Genomic DNA, 16,649 nt, shown 5'->3' on the forward strand with positions numbered 1-16,649 from the left:
CCCTATCCTGAGCCAACCGATTCCGACTGGCGCCCGCGAGTTTCCTAATTTCAACGACCCACTTAGTCGTCTACCTTCCTCGACTACTCTGCGCTTCCCTTCTGTTGGCACCTATTCTGTAACCATAATGGGGCACCGGTTACAAAGCATGCGCTTTACATGACCAGCTTGGCTCCATTTTCCTATGTTGAAGTCAATTAGAATATCGGCTACACCCGTTTCCTCTCTGATCCAAACCACTCTTTTTCTGTCTCTTAATGTTATGCCTAGCATTTTTGTTCAATCGCTCTTTGCGCGGTCCTTAACTTGTTATCAAGCTTCTTTCTCATTCTCCAAGTTTCTGCCCCCTATGTTAGCACCGGTAAAAGCACCGATGTTATCACGTTTCTTTTCAATTCTAATGGTAAGCTCCCAGTCAGGAAAAGACAATGTCTATAGTAAGCGCTCCAAATCATTTTTATTCTTCTATAAATTTGCATTTCATATCAGGATCCCCTATGAGTAAATGAGCTAGGTACACGCACTCCTTCGCCGACTCGAGAGGCTACTGGTGATCCTGAATGCTTGTTTCTTGTCAGGTTACTCATCACTGTCTTTGTCTTCTGCATATTAATCTTCAACTCCGCTATTAAACTCTATCTGTGAAGGTCCTCAATCATTTGTTGTAACTCGTCCCCAGTGTTCCTCAACAGCACAATGTCATCTGCAAACGTAAGATTGCTGAGATATTCGCCGTCGATCCTTACTCCTAAGCCTTCCCAGTTTAATAGTTCGAATACTTCTCTCAAGCACGCAGTGAATAGCGTTGGAGAGATTGTTTCTCCTTGACTGACCCCTTTCTTTATAGGTATCTTTCTGCTCTTTTCTGTGGTGAATTAAGGTAGCTGCGGAATCTATAGATATTTTCCAAGGTATTTATGTAAGCTTAATGTACTCTTTGATTACTTAATGCCTCTATGACTGCTGGTATCTCTACTGAATCAAATGCGTCTTCGTAATATATAAAACCCATATAGAGAGGCTGATTGTGATCGGCCGATTTCTCGATTGCCTGATTAATTACTTGGATGTGATAAATTGTAGAATATCTCTTTGTGAAGCCAGCATGTTCTCTTTGTTGGCTGAAGTTTAGTGTTGCACTTATTCTATCGAAAATCATCTTGGTGAATATTTTATGTAATACTGGAAGCAAGTTCTGGGCCTATAATTTTTCAATTTTCTAACGTCTCGCTTTTTGTGGATTAGTATAATGTTGGCATTCTTCCAGTTGTCTGGGACCCTTGAAGTTGTGAGACAATTCGTATAAAGGACGGCCAGCTTTTCAAGCATGATGCATTCGCTATAATTCATTACATTTACCGTTATTCCATCTTCTCCTGCCGTTCTTTCCCCTTTCATATCTTGCAATGCCCTTCTAACTTCATTGCTAGGTATGGAAGCAACCTCTGTAAGCTGTTCGTTGCTGCTTTTACTGCATCTTCGCGATTGGTGATGATGTGAATACACACACACACACACACACATATATATATATATATATATATATATATATATATATAGAGAGAGAGAGAGAGAGAGAGAGAGAGCACTGAGGTGCGGGAGCAAGACACATCAGTATTCGTTTCGATGAAGAAAAGCTGAAAACAGGTGCGAAAAACACATCACACATGCTGAAGTGCGCTAGAAGTACGTGAAGCACTTAACAACATGCGTTTGCCCCTGAGGATTATGGTTGCATAAGCTGCATTGGCTGGCAAGCAGGAAAAGTAGCACTCGAAACAGGGAGTGACATCACTTCTCTTTCATATGTAAAAGAAGATTCCGCTTAGAAAATCATTTCATTCGTGTTTTGATAGCGCTATCGGGAGGCAACTTGTAGTAAGGAGCCCCGAAGAGCAGCGTCAAGACGATCAGCTGCGACGGATGCAGCAACGTCACATGCACAACGGCGTCATGCTCAGGCGAGGCAGGACGCAGCGGTTACAGTCCAAAGCAAGCCACGGACATTCCATTTCATGAGTACATTCCATTTTGGTGCATGTTGATGTAAACTGGACAGCAAACTGTTTTAGACCGTATCGCAGTTTAAAGGTGGCGTTGAGGCGGAGAAAGTGCCGGCAACTTCTGCAAGGCTAAGTCTGCTTGCAACGAGGAAAAAAACTCGTTCTAACTTCTCTTACTGTGGGACTTCACAGACGCATCGTACTATTGTGTTTCTGCAAGGTCAACCTCGTCATGTCTTCCGATACAACACGTTTCAATGGTGAATAAATGTTCCGCTTTGTGTGCGATGTCCACCAAGGTGGCTGGGGCACGCGCTCGTCATTGAAATTTGTTGCGCGTTCGTTGTAATGCGCAACCCATCGTTTACAATGATGTCCTACCACGATCATCTCTGCCGGAAATTCCAAATAAAAATGAAGCCATATTTCGACATGACATTTTCGGTACCTATTAGTAGCCAGCATATGCACATTCCAGTTGTAGCCATTAGTTATTTCTGCTTGAACATGTTTGTTTAAAGCACACGAAGAAAGTATGAAATATATAGTTCCAGCATAATTGAAGCGTCGCTAAATATTTATGTTCCACTTAAATGCCGATGGACGTAAAGGTTAACCCAGAGTAAGGACAAAGGCTTTTCAAGGTAAGAGTCACTAACAGTAGTTTGTTCACTCAGCTCCAAACCCGTGTGTTACGCCGTCTTGTGCTACTGTCCTGCACATTTGTCGACAAATATGTTACTTTCTAATGCGAAATCTGACAGCAGTGGTTTCGGATTTTTGATATATTGAGGCAAATAATTCGAGCAGGACATGCATGTAATGCTAGTGCCAACTTTTTATGCTTCATGCGTATTCCTTCTTCAAGAAGCACTCCATCGCAGTTCTTGATTGTTAACAAGGAAGCTTTGTGGTCCGAGAAATAGATGGATGTATGCTCGACTTGCTGCACCGATGCCTGTTTCCGCATAGCGCACCTCTGGCTTCGGGCGGCGGCGGCCATGGGCCTCTGCTCGGGCCGCTCGTTTAGCAGCAGCGGCAGACGAAGGACTTCCACCGGTTACTGCGCTCATGGTTCAGACAGAACTCGCTGACAATAAACTACTTCTATAGGAAGACGCATTATGTTGTAATAGAAACCGTCTGTGGGCGTCGGAAAATCAGACTCGTGCAGAACATATCGCACTAAGCGCCGTAAATGGAGTGTACCTTGGCTCAAAGGGAAGCTGTTTATATTTCAAAGCGATATCAGGATGCAATATGATACGCACTTTTAATGTAAGGAAAACAAAGGGAAAACAGAGGGAAATAACAAAGGAAACGAAGCATGTGCTCACTTGGGTAAAGCAAGGGAAACGATTGAGAAAATTTTTGTTCGAATGTAAAGATGTCTGCCCAGCGATCCATTTAGCCACGTGTAGCCTCCTTGAAGCTCTTGTGTTCAGCGAAAACAGTGCCATGGAAAGGACACAGTTCCCCAATAACATCAGTAAGGGGCCATTGGAAGACTGGTGGAAGAAAACCAGGGAAACAATAACTGACGGAAGCGCACGGAAGCAAAGTTACAAATACGGGTTAAGAAAGTTTGGTGATGAGAATTCTTCATGGTATTCATTTTTTTATCAGACGTAGGACATTAGGCAATATAGTAACACGAGCTTGGTGGCGTAAGCCACCACCGCGCCTGAAAAGGGACGCTAATAGCATCCATATATCCCTTGAGTCGACACGGTATGTTCAGGGAGGCGTGTTCTATAGTACGGGGGTAGTAGATGTGCGATGAGCACGTTCACTTATGCCTAGGCGCGCATATAATTTCTATCGGCAAGAAGGCGAAAGCTATGGAAGAGCAGGTTATGCACATTTATGTGCACCTATAATCCGCTCGAGTTTACATGTTCTTTCTTTACGGGCTGACCGCGTTTCAGCGTCCAGCAAATGTTATCGCTCAGCGCAGGATGCGCCTGTATGTATCGGAAATTTCTCCAACGTTATGGATGGCTTATCCGCTGTCTGTTCTCACCGAACTTTGCGTAATCTGACTTCATGTATGCTCGACGCTAAGTGTGTAGTACTTTCGTGAAGACTACGCGGGCACAAGAGATTTCTCTGTAACCTTCGATGACTCAGGTATGAAAGCCGACGCGCTTAACCCGCTGATCAATCTTCGACGATCACTCACCGTGTTCACCGCTATCGTTGTGCTTTGAGTGCAGCCGGTTTCTTTTGGCACACACGCGCCCACTAAAGAGTTTCGTCATTCACAGTTTTGCTGCTATGTTCATGACTGTCCCTACCATGTGACAGTATGTGTAATTGATTTCTTAACAACCGGCAACGCTCTCAGTTTCAGAGCCCCGCACGGCTTCGCAGTCGTTAATAACACGCTGCTCACGCCGGCCTTGGTAGACAGCCTAGTATAAGTAGGTTCGCTCATTCCTTTGCATACGCCGTCCATTCTCGACACGGATCCGGATCGGTTCCCCTGGTTCCCCCACAGGCATTGCGCTAACTTGTTTTGTAAATCTCTACAATCATTTAGGCTGAAGTTGTTCGTCAATCTCTCAGCTGACCTGACAGGCGGCACCGAAGGTGACAAAAATTCACCAAAAGAAGCGGGCGCCATTCTTCTTTTCAGGGCAGCGCGAAACAGGCGACGTTCTCGGATGTTGAAAGCTTCACTGTCGAAACTAAATATACAAAAAATATCAGTCGCTGCCTCGTAAATGCAAAGTATTACTTCGAATTCCGTGCTGCAAGTGATGGAATTCAAACATTATTTTCTCTATTTTCCCTCTGGAAAAACGTCAAGAAATTGCTCGTCACTACTTTCTGCAGCGTTGTTACAGGCGCGCTTCTGTTCCGCAGTCTTTTCATCATAGCCATGAAAAGTTGATCAACAAGAATAGCTTAACTAGTGTTCTTAAAAAATGATGGAAACTGAAATCAATCTTCGCAATTTGCGTATCCTATCCAATTATTTCAGAATTCAGAATTTCAGAAATTATCCTTTCACCTCACAAATAAGATGACTTTCACATCACAACGCATCGTTCATATTGTATTTATCTTCAACTACATTCGCTTAAAATATAATTTGTCTATTTGTCTGCTGTTTAAACTCATTCACCACAACCCGAACAAAAATGTATGTCCGCGTCATAGCCTAGTCATATCTGTGCAGTTCGTTCTTCACTTCGAAAATTGCCTTTTGTGCTTCAGCTTACGACGCAGAGGCAATGGTATCATATAACTCAGTTCGCTTAAGATCTTCGACAACGTTTTCTTCAGCTTACACTGGTAGGCACCGGAAACCGTATAATTGTTCAGTTAATCACCATTTCATCTGAAATAGAAATCGTGCGTGACAGTGACGTGCATTAGCCAGCCATATTGACTACTCTAAACATTGCACAAAAAATGGTTGTTCTCTGGCTCCAAATATATCCCAGGAGTCTTTCCTACGACCACAGTTGAAAATAAGTTGAACTACTACCCAAGCTCACCTGGCGATGATGTCGCTGCGACTCCCACACCCCGATGGGTGTGCTGCTAGCGGCCTTTGCGATGCCTCGTATCTCACTCTTCGCTTTAGACGTTCAATGTTGATCTTTGCACGCCCTTCGTGTTGAGCGATGTAAGTAATTGCAAAGCTATCACTGTAACACCTTGTAAAAGGGAAGCTACTACAAACACTATACTTGGGTCTTGCACATCAATTCAACATTAGAAATGTTGACACGAACATTTAACGCTTCTTTCGCAGTTTATATGAGGGCTATGGTGTGCCGTCATATGCGCTAGAGATTATGCAACAAGCAACATATTTGCGTTTGTGACCAAGCGTTTGCCTTTTATCCATTTATGATTGCAAACTCCCGACTCTTTTTCCCTAGCATCCCAAGGCCGCAAGGAGAACACTGCGCGCCATGCCAGTGCGACGACAAGCAAGCGGAGTGCGCTGTTGTCGACACCATGTGCCACTGCGTTAATGGGAGCCTTCGATTCTGGGAGACGGGAAAATGCGCCGCGAGCAAAGACGACTGCGGCACTCTGCTCATTCCTCCACTGTAAGAACCTACTTGTTTGGCTACACTTAAAATAGTAGTAGCTATGACACATTCTAAAGCCAACCCTATATATAAGCGCCGTTAGATGTGGCAGTATGCAGAAAGTGGCTGTATGCAATGCAAAATAGAAGTGAGCACTAGATGGCGCGGCGATATAATAGCACTCCATTTCTCGCGTAGGCCCATAGTAAAACTGTTTTATTTTTTAAATAGTGAACAGAGGTCACTAGAGTGGCTTTAGTGATGTCTAAATTCAGTTTTAGCACGTTTATCGCTCGATATAGACACCCTTTTCAATAAGTTGCCAATCCCCTCCACTACCACAGATGCACGGTTAAGAAAAGCGTAAGCCTTGTTAACCAGACCCTGAATATGGGTAATATCGATAAACACTTCAAGGCTCTGCAATGTTTGGAATCTTGAATGTGCGTGTCACTTTGTTTTTTGCCCTTTGTTTAAATGTTTGGCGCGGTAACCAACACCATCTCATACCACGTGGCTTCAATCGAAGCCTTATTGAAAATCTTCTTCCAAACGTAAAAGTTCTTTAAAGTTTACTCTAAGCTACAAAAGTCGTCCGACTCGTGCCCCAAAGTCGGGCACCAACGCTAGAAAGTAAACGTTATTTCGAATCAAAATATTTCGCCAGATGTATGCTCTTTCTCCCCTGATATCTTTTCTCAACAGTGCTACTGAGACTCGGAAATTTGGCAACTGTTTCTAAATAAAGTATTTATTACTGATGATGTAGCCTTCGCAGCAATCACATACGTAATATGACCAGTGCTTTAAACATTCATTATTTATTCCACCAGAATCCGCCTCGCACTACGTTGTTCTCTGCGGACTAGATACTCCATTTATCGCTTGAATACGTTTCATGTTCGTGTGGCTTATTCGAATTTATAAAATGCTTCCAAAGCTGAACAAATACAGTGCCTTCCGGTAAATTCTGCCATCCAGTGCTGTGAAAAATATGCAGAACGCCATCGCAACGCAGAATACGTATTCACAAAGTAGCTGACCACCATTTTCATACGGATAATAATTTCATCAAAACTACGGAATGAAAAACGCGGAAAGGACACGTGCTAAAGAAGTGAGAAATCAGCATTTGTACGCAAATAAGGAAGTGAACCTTTTGAAAGATGGTCGACGAAATTGTTCTGTATGAGAAGCTCAAAGGCGTTTTGGCAAATACAATGACAAATATCAACAGCCCCATAGTAGAACAAGACTCAGCTTGAAGTGCAACGGCTGCAGTTCAAAGAAAAGGATTGCTGCGTGCACTACAGTTGGCAGATTTTTCTTCGTTCTTGCTGCTTAAGCCTTCTGTACTGGTCGCTTTTGCGCAGCACAATCTTGTACTTAGAATAAAACCGCCAAGCTAACCCATTGCTCGCCGGAATTTGCTTGTGGCAGCAAGAGCTTGTGTCCCGAGAGTACTACAGGAAGGAAATAGTACCATAAGCTACGCTGCATGTGATGTGAGCGCTATGAAGCAGTGCCGTGTTTCACTTAAGGCTATAGTTTGCTGTGAAATATTGGCGTAGCTGATTTACGCATGCTGCCTAAGGATTATCCTAATACATTAAAATTTGCGTAAACGACCATCAAGAGTCCAAAACTATGGTTTCGGACACTACAAGTTGCTACTCTCAAAACACTACCTGCGCTACTTTCAATGGATAATTTTCAATTGTCTGCTAATAATAGGAAACACTTTGTATAAAGTGAAGTAGACGCGCGTAGAAAACCCGTCGTTCTGGGATATATACCAGGATCATACCTGGGAGCACGCCACTGTGGCTATTGGCAGTAAATGGCCAAGTAAATTAACCCCTTGAAAGCGGGCATCATACGAAGAAGCCTATATCATTAAAATTTGCATTCCGCCCCAACTTTCTTACAAAACGTAGCTCATGCAGGAGCATATGATTACACACTTGAAGTAACATCGTATTAGCTACTTATAAACTTCGTAGTTATTATTCATGGGACGCTGATGCACTCAGTACAGATCTGTTTGAGAAAACAGAGCCTATATTATGCTACAAGATGACAATTTGCAAACAATCAACGGAAAAAAAGAAGGGCATCAGACGCTTGGACAAATGCTCGTGTAACTGTAGTTGTGAAAACCTACGATCTGGACATGATTGCTTACTACAGACTAGCATGACCCACCAGCATGACGTTTACACCTGTGGAGTCTATCTTTCTGTGTGATGAACTGCTCATCAGTGAAAACATTTTCACACGAATATACGGCTCCGAGCGACAGTTCTCGAGAGGCCCAATTACTATTCGAGCTATAGTGCTGATATTCCCTTGACCATTCATGTCAAATTCGGAATCGGTGTTTAGCTGATTCACTTGACGAAACATTCTGACAACGTACTTCATGAGCACCCTATTGCAATTATTACTTCGCGGAATATCAAACGCAGTTTCATGATCACTTTCTAGTTTATTATTCCAACAAAATTCACTAAGCTCCAGAATGTAACTTAACAAAAGGCCCAATATAAGAGTCAGCGTTATTTGCACCATAGGTAAACGATATCAATCGCAACTTAACTTCAGCAATTTAGAGATATCACTTGCACCCATGACAGCGAAGCATCGCAGTGTAATGTTTACAGAAACACTAATTGGTCTGTTATACAAGCGTAATTTTTCGCAGAAGCACAGTTAAAAACAAGCTGAGCTCCCTAACGATCATGTCACTCCGGCTACCTCGCCACGAGGGGAGTGCTGCTTGCAGCCTGCGTGAAGCCCAATATCTCGTTTAACGCTATTCGTTCTTCACCTTAGCACGCCCTTCGTTATGAGCGCTTAATGTAACGACTGTCCATGTAAGCGCTTGTAAAGGGGATGCTCCTAGAGCTCTAAAGTTGGTTGTGTACATAATAATATGGCCTTCTTATCGTTCACACATGCATTTCATGCTTCCTTATGAGTTATGAGTTATAAAGTCCACGGTGGGCTGTCATGTGCACTAGAAATTACGCAACAAGCAACACAATTTCTTTTGTGACAAAGCGTTAGCCTTTTATTTACTTCTGATGCAATTTCTTTTATTTTATTGCCCAGTATCCCGAGGCCGGAAGAAGATCACTGTGTGCCATGCCAGTGCTACGACAACCAACCAGTGTGCGCTATGGCAGGAAGCATATGCGACTGTGTTAATGAACGCCTACACTTGAGGCACACTGGACAATGCGCCATCAGTAAAGACGAATGCGGTTCACTATACCCTCCTCGGCGGTAAGAGCCTCCATCTTTGGCCAGTATCTTGTAGCAATTGCTATTTCACATTGTAAAGCCAACACCGTATACCAGCGGCGTGCGATATGGCAATATGCACCCAGCGGTTCATTGCAATGCAAAAGAGAAGTGAGCAAGCACTATTTGACGCTCCTACATAGAACACCCTGTGCCAGTTGAAACAGAGCTCAACTTCTCGCGAAGATCTAAGTTAAAGTCCTTCATTTTTTTCACGAATAAACAGAGGTCACTAGAGTGGCCTCAAGTGATATCGTAAGTGAATTGAGCTTTAGCATGCTTTGCTCTCGATACAGTCACTTCTTGAAAGATACAAATCTGCCGCACTGCCGAGGCCAATCCTGGCCACAGATGCACGATTCAGAAAAGCACATGTTTTACTACGCTGATGCTGAACAAGGGGATTCTTGATAGATCTCTGATGACCCTACGATGCTTAAAAGCTTCAAAAAGAGAGAGAGAGAGCAAATGATGAAGGAAAGGTAGGGAGGTTAACCAGGACTGAGCCCGGTTGGCTACCCTACACTGGGGAAAGGGAAAAGGGGACGGAAAGATTAAAAGAAGAGAAAGTCTACTGGGTATATCGTTCGGTCACTCAGTTCGGATCACAAACGCTGACTCAAACCAGTAGCCTTCAAATATCGCAGCAGAGCTTTTGTGGCCTTTTGTAGCTGCGATATACGAGGCCATGGTCCCAAGATCTTCTTCAAGGTGAACGGTGTTCTATCTAGCTGATTGAGAGCTGTGCAGAGGTCATGTCTTTCGTTTTGAAAAGATGGGCAGTAGCACAGTAGATGTTCTATAGTTTCCTCGGCACCGCAGGCATTACAGTCGGCGCTATCAGTCATTCCAATCAAAACCGTATATTCATTGGTGAATGCGACGCCCAAGCGTAAGCGGCACAGCATTGTTTCTACATTTCGCAGAAGCCCTGGTAACAGCCGCAGTTGCATAGAGGGGTCGGGGGAATGCAATCGTTCTTGGGTGAATTCAGGTGTGTGCCACTTCTCTAATGTCATACGGTGTGCTACCTTGCTTAGGTGTTGGGCTGCGTCGGTCCGCGATAAAGGTACAGAAACAAGGGTTGCTCCTTCGTGTGCTTTCCTAGCAGCTTCGTCAGCGAGGTCGTTGCCGGAGATACCGCAGTGGCCAGGCAGCCACTGAAACACGACGTCGTGTCCTTTCGCTATCATACGATGGTACATTTCTCGTATCTCCGACACTAGTTGTTCACACGACCCGCGACGAAGAGATGACAGAAGACATTGTAAGGCCGCCTTCGAATCGCAGAATATTGCCCACCGATTAGCGGGTTGGTTGTTAATGTAATCAACGGCACCTCGGAGGGCAACAAGCTCCGATGCGTTCGATGTTGTCATATGAGAAATCTTGTATCGGACGCTAATTGATCGTGATGGTATAACCACTGCGCCGGTGGAGCTGGTCTGAGTGGAAGAGCCATCCGTATATATGTGGACTCGGTCAAAGTAGAAAGTGTTCAAACAATCCAGAGCTGCTTGCTTCAGGGCCAAGGTAGGCAGGTCGGTCTTCTTCCTTATCCCTGGAACCGTGAGACGCACTTGAGGTTGCTCTAAACACCACAAAGCTGAGGTTGAACGTGCAGAGGGTGTGAAGCCCGATGGCAGACAGGCACGATGGATGCTGACCTCGTTGGAGAAGGACGCCTGTGGTCGTCGTTCTGGCAGGCAGGCAAGAGAGCTTGATTGCATGCGTGAAACATGACGAACATGGGCCCTAAGCGTGTCGATGCTAATGTAAGTCGCGATCGGATGGTCTCGAGCCATTATAATGGTTCCTGCTGTTGAGGCGCTCCGCGGAAGTCCTAGGCAAACACGTAGTGCCTGTGCTTGCACGCTCTGTAGTTCTCGAAGATTTGACTTGCATGTTTTAGCAAGCACGGGAGAACTGTAACGTAGCAATCCGATGAAAAGTGCTCGATATAACTGTAGCATGGAGCCCACTGAGGATCCCCATGTTTTCCCGGCGATAAACTTGAAGACATGAACAATAGATGTGAGCTTCTTCTTCAAGTGGGCAACATGAGGGCTCCAAGAGAGGTCCCGGTCCACAATGACACCCAAAAACCGATGATTTCTCTTGTAGGAGATAGGCTGGCCATTAATGCACACTGGATAATTAGACATTGGTTTTCGTGTGAAAGCGACTAACGCACATTTTTCTGTAGAGATGGTAAGGCCTTGTGTGTGAAGATAGTGAGATGCCTGTGTTGCTGCTTTCTGTAGCCTTGCGCGAACCTGCAGACGAGTGACCGCTGATGACCAGATGCAGATGTCGTCGGCGTAGATTGAGACACTCACTGTTTCCGGTAGGGATTCGGCCAGCCCAAGAAGCGCGAGGTTGAAAAGAATAGGGCTTAGAACCCCACCTTGGGGAACTCCTCGGCATGTGTAGTGGTCGGTAGTGGGACCATCTTCCGTACGTACGAACATGGACCTTTGTGTCAAGTAGTTTCTGATCCATCGATATACTCGCCCTCCTAGTTCAATTGTCAAAAGTGCGTCTAGAATGGGTTGATGGGAAACGTTGTCGTAAGCGCCTTTCACGTCCAGAAAGAGCGCTATTGATAATCGTTTCCAAGATTTTTGCTGTTCTACAGATGACACTAAATCGATGACGCTGTCTATCGACGAACGGCCTCGTCGAAATCCCGCCATAGAATCAGGGTAAATCTTGTGGTGTTCTAGGACCATTCGAGACGCATGAGTATCATGCGTTCCATGAGTTTCCCGACGCAGCTTGCAAGTGCTATAGGCCGATACGATGCCAGTTCGAGCGGCGACTTTCCTGCTTTTAGTAGCGGTACCAGGCGGCTGCGTTTCCACTCCTGTGGGACGACACCATCTTGCCATGAACTATTAAAAAGGCTGAGGAGTTCTCTTCGTGCTCCTCGGCCTAGGTGGCGCAAAGCAGTATATGTTATGCCATCGGGCCCTGGTGAAGACGAACACCTACAGAGCGCCATAGCAGCTTCTAATTCTTCCATAGAGAATCGAGCCTCCATGCTGGTATCTCGTGGACCGGGGATGTCGCTTAAAGCCATGTCAGGGACTAAAACTGTGCCGCCGGCGATTTGCGCGCAAAATTCCTCTGCAACGTCTATCTCGCGGCGGTTTTGATAGAGAGCGAGGGCGTTAAAAGGGTGTCGTTGCTGGGGTCTTGAGCAAAGACCCCGTAGGGTACGCCACACACGGGACAATGGCTTGCGGGGGTCTAGTGACTCGCAAAAGCATTTCCATCTTTGATCCGCTAGCTTATCCATTCGGCGTCTTATCTTCTTTTGCATGCGCCGAGCTTCTCTGAGGTCAAGAATTGACTTTGTGCGCCTGTACCTCTTTTCAGCACGGCGGCGCATTGTACGAAGCCTTTCCAATTCAATGTAATTCTCTGTACGCTTTTTCGAATGTGTGAAGCAACGCGTGCAATCTTGCATTGCGTCTGCAATTATGTCTTCTAATCTGCGTGCGATATGTTTCTTGCAGGTGTCTTCTACTCGATCTTGAAAGACTGACCAATCGATTTGACGAGATACATCCGGTAATGCGGCGTCTAGACCATTGATTCTCACATAGGTCGGAATATGATCACTTCCATGGGTTTCAATATCAGTGAACCACTGCACGCTCGAAGTCAGGCAACGTGACACCAAAGTCAAGTCAAGGCAGCTACTGTACGTTGTTCCTCGCAGAAATGTCGGACTTCCGTCATTTAGAAGACACAGGTTGTGGCCTGATGCAAAGGATATTAGTGACCTGCCCCTCGAATTTATCCTGGAGCTGCCCCATATATGGCGGTGAGCGTTGAAGTCCCCTGTTATTATCCAAGGACCGGGAGTAGTAGCCATAATATCTTCTAGTCTTTTGCTGTCAAACTGACTTGTTGGGGATAGGTAGACGCCAATAATAGTAAAAGACAGCCTCTTCTTTTTCACACTAACACAGACGTATTGGTTACCGTCGTGTGGCGCTACGGGTAGCGAAAAATACGTTAGGTCCTTGCGAATATAAACCAGAACCTTACTACTACGGGCACACGTTGTTGAAACAAAAGGTTCATATCCTGATAGTCTTAGGGAGGCTGATAAGTTCGGTTCACAGATCACCAGTATAGGAAAGTGGTAGTCAAACACGAACTGTCGAAAATCCGAAATACGTGACCTTAGGCCTCTCGCATTCCATTGGAATATGGAGGCACTTCTCACATCATCCCGGAAAGATCGCTGTTGCTGTCGATGAGCCATGGTTCTGCTGTAGAAGTTCTCAAGCACTGGACTTCTGAAGGCTCGCTAGAACCGGATTGATGGCATCCAGCACTTGCAACGCACTTCGAGCTGTTGGTGTCTGTATCTTGTCCAGAAGAACACGAATAGCACTCACCAGAGAGCTGATCATGACAACAATTTGTTGATCTTGGTCCGTCAGTTTTTCAGGAACAGTCGAAGTGTCCCTTGCTGTTGAAGTCTGATTTCGCTCAGTAGGAGCATGTAGCCTCGGGAGTGCAGGTCACGCGTCAGCAGCAGGGCTGTTCTTTGCATCTTTGTCCTTTGAGCTGACTGCGTTTGGCCTGGGCGGAAGAGTGGGTGGCAGTGTACGTGGTTGGCGCTCTGCAGAGGCTTTGAAGGTTCGTGATCGACGTCGGCGACGCGATCGTCGCCGCCTAATAGATGTTGCTGCTTCTCGGTGAGACGAGTGGTCTCTAACCATTTTCCTAAATATTGCCATTTCCTTGCGAACTAACGGGCATTCCTTCGAGGAGGCATCGTGAGGGACGCTGCAGTTTGTGCACTTCAGCACACTGGCTTCGCACGTGTTAGTGGTGTGGGGCCCAGTGCAGCGAGAACAGACGGTAGTGTTCTTGCAGACACTACTCACGTGCCCAAACTTCATGCACTTCCAGCACTGCAGCGGTTTTGGTATGAAGGGGCGAACTGCGTGTCGGAAGTGGCCCACTTTTACATGCGATGGTAGGGATTCGCCTTTAAATATGATTTTGACACACCGTGACGTGCCAAGACGAAACGCGTTTGTGATGATGGTGTTTTCTGTAGCTGGCTTGGTTAAGATCGACAGGTCGGAGTCGGCAATGGTCTCATCAACATCGTAAATTACGCCACTACTGATTTGTTTGCTCAGCGGAATATGAGGGCGGACTTTCATCCCGTCAAGTTCCGTGACATTGCGCAAGGAATCCAACGCAGCCGCGTGTTCTACGTCAATTGCTAGGACGTTCTTACGGGTGTTCACTCTGATGTCTTTGATTTCATTCGGAACCAGTGCCTCTAGATGTGAAGACACGGCTTGCCTGTTGAGGCGTCTCAGGTTGTCAGTAGCGAGAACTGGCGTGAACAGGATGGTGAGCTCCTCGGTATTCCGCGAAGATCTCACGGTGGACTCACTCGAATTCGGGGATGCGCTGAGAAACCTTCGTTTTGCTTTACGACTCCGCACCAGCTCGAAGGCGTCGTCACAAGAATCTTCACGGCTGACATAGTACTGCATGGTGTCGTCGCTGTCAGTGTCGCTCTCGGTGCCGTTGCGCTTCCTGGAGGCAGCCGTCGCGGGCACTGCCGAGTCCGGCGGATGCGCGTGAGACTCCATCTCCATCGCAGTTAAGGAGGAAATAGCAGTTCACTGGCAAAGTCTAAAAAAAATTCACAAGATAAGTAGAGCTGGAAGACTCGGTGTTCTGCCTGAAAGGCACTTCGTCTTCCTCATAGAAGGTGTAATCTAAAAGCTTCAAAATTTGTACAAAAGCAATAGCCTACTTTTTCTCTGAAGTTAGAATGGTCGTCAACTGACTCGTGCTGCAAACTTTGGCACCAAAACAAGGAAAGTGAGCCAAAATACCAATATCAATGTTTGCCCAAATATATGAGCACATTTTACTGAAATGTTTCGACGGCAGTGCGACTGAGAAAGAACTTGAAGATATGGGTAGGATCTGTAAACAACAATTTTTAACCGATGACGTAGCCTTCAAAGACATCATGTCGGCCGTCAGATCAATTCCCACAACATTGAGAATGTTGCCCACCGGTTTCCGTGTCTCATCAAGATGTCCTTTACGGACTAGGTACTCCTTTCATTGCCTAAAACCCTTTCATATTCCTGCAGCTCATTCGAGTTCCTAAAAAGCCTGTAAAAACTAATAAAATACAGACCCTCCCAGTGAATTCTGATATATGGCACTGTGAAAAAACAATTGGCTGCGGCTCAGCTAAGGTTAAGTCTGGATATCTCGAAGCGAAAATGTTCTGTGATGCTTATGGTTTAGTTTATGGTTATGCTTTATGATTTAGCCTATGGATATACTTACGGTTTCACTTATGGATATGCTTATGGTTTATGTTATGGATATGCTTACGGTTTAGCTTATGGTTGTGCTTTATGATTTAGCCTATGGTTATGCTTACGCTTTTACTTATAGATATGGTTTGGTTAGCTTATGGTTATGCTATACGTGTGCCTTGTGTAGTTATGCAAGTTGCTTATCAATGATATATACCATAAGTTATGCAGGATTATTAAACTTCTTTATTTATCATTGTTGGGCACATTGTCTTGCGATTTCTGTACAGCCATAAACACAGCTCTCTGTATCGGTAGTATCACTCTCTTCTCCTTCCGTGTTGAATGCGCACGCCTATTCTCCGGCAAGCGGTTATATAGTCGGCCTCCGCGATAAACACGCACTTGCGGCGAACGTCAAACGATGACGCATAGCGCGCGGCAGTGGCCACCTGCGCTGACACCGAACATGCTTACAGCCAATCCCGACTCCGAACACGCTTACGGAGCCAATTCCGACATACGCCGGCTCGCGCGAAGCGCGGTGTTGACTAGCGTAGTGAAGCTTTTCGCTTCAAAATACACAACGCCATCGCAACAGAGAGTACATATTCTCGAAACATCTGACCACAATTTGCACAATTGTTAATAATTTCACGAAGAACTATGAAATTATGAAAAATATGGAGAAACCGCATTGCATACATTTCTATCAAAAATGAAGCTTTTATCGACGCTGCCACGGAGAACACTCACCATAAACATGCTTCACTTTTTCACGGAAAAAAAAACGGGCACATATCAAGTCAACAAATGTGCTGGACCGTCCGCATAGTTCAACCATTATGCCGCGCGTAATTCATTATCGCCGTCATGACGCATAAAGCTTAAAAGCCCGGCGCTCACAACCTTACTGTCGACACTACAAAATTTTCATAATATACTCATACATCTAACACTAA

The 16,649-nt window shown here is 45.4% G+C and overlaps 1 protein-coding gene across 2 annotated transcripts in view; it reads left to right on the forward strand.

Annotated features, from left to right (window-relative positions):
• The window catches only part of LOC126538679 (uncharacterized), a 79,577-nt gene that overhangs the window by 58,240 nt on the left and 4,688 nt on the right, over positions 1–16,649 (forward strand). For both annotated transcript variants that reach the window (XM_072289805.1, XM_072289806.1), the window contains 2 exons: positions 5,900–6,073; positions 9,170–9,343. In XM_072289805.1, coding sequence (XP_072145906.1) covers positions 5,900–6,073; positions 9,170–9,343 — 348 coding nt within the window. The remainder of the gene's footprint in view (positions 1–5,899; positions 6,074–9,169; positions 9,344–16,649) is intronic.

This window comes from Dermacentor andersoni, chromosome 8 (genome assembly GCF_023375885.2).
Source record: "Dermacentor andersoni chromosome 8, qqDerAnde1_hic_scaffold, whole genome shotgun sequence".
Classification (NCBI taxonomy): Eukaryota; Metazoa; Arthropoda; class Arachnida; order Ixodida; family Ixodidae; genus Dermacentor; species Dermacentor andersoni.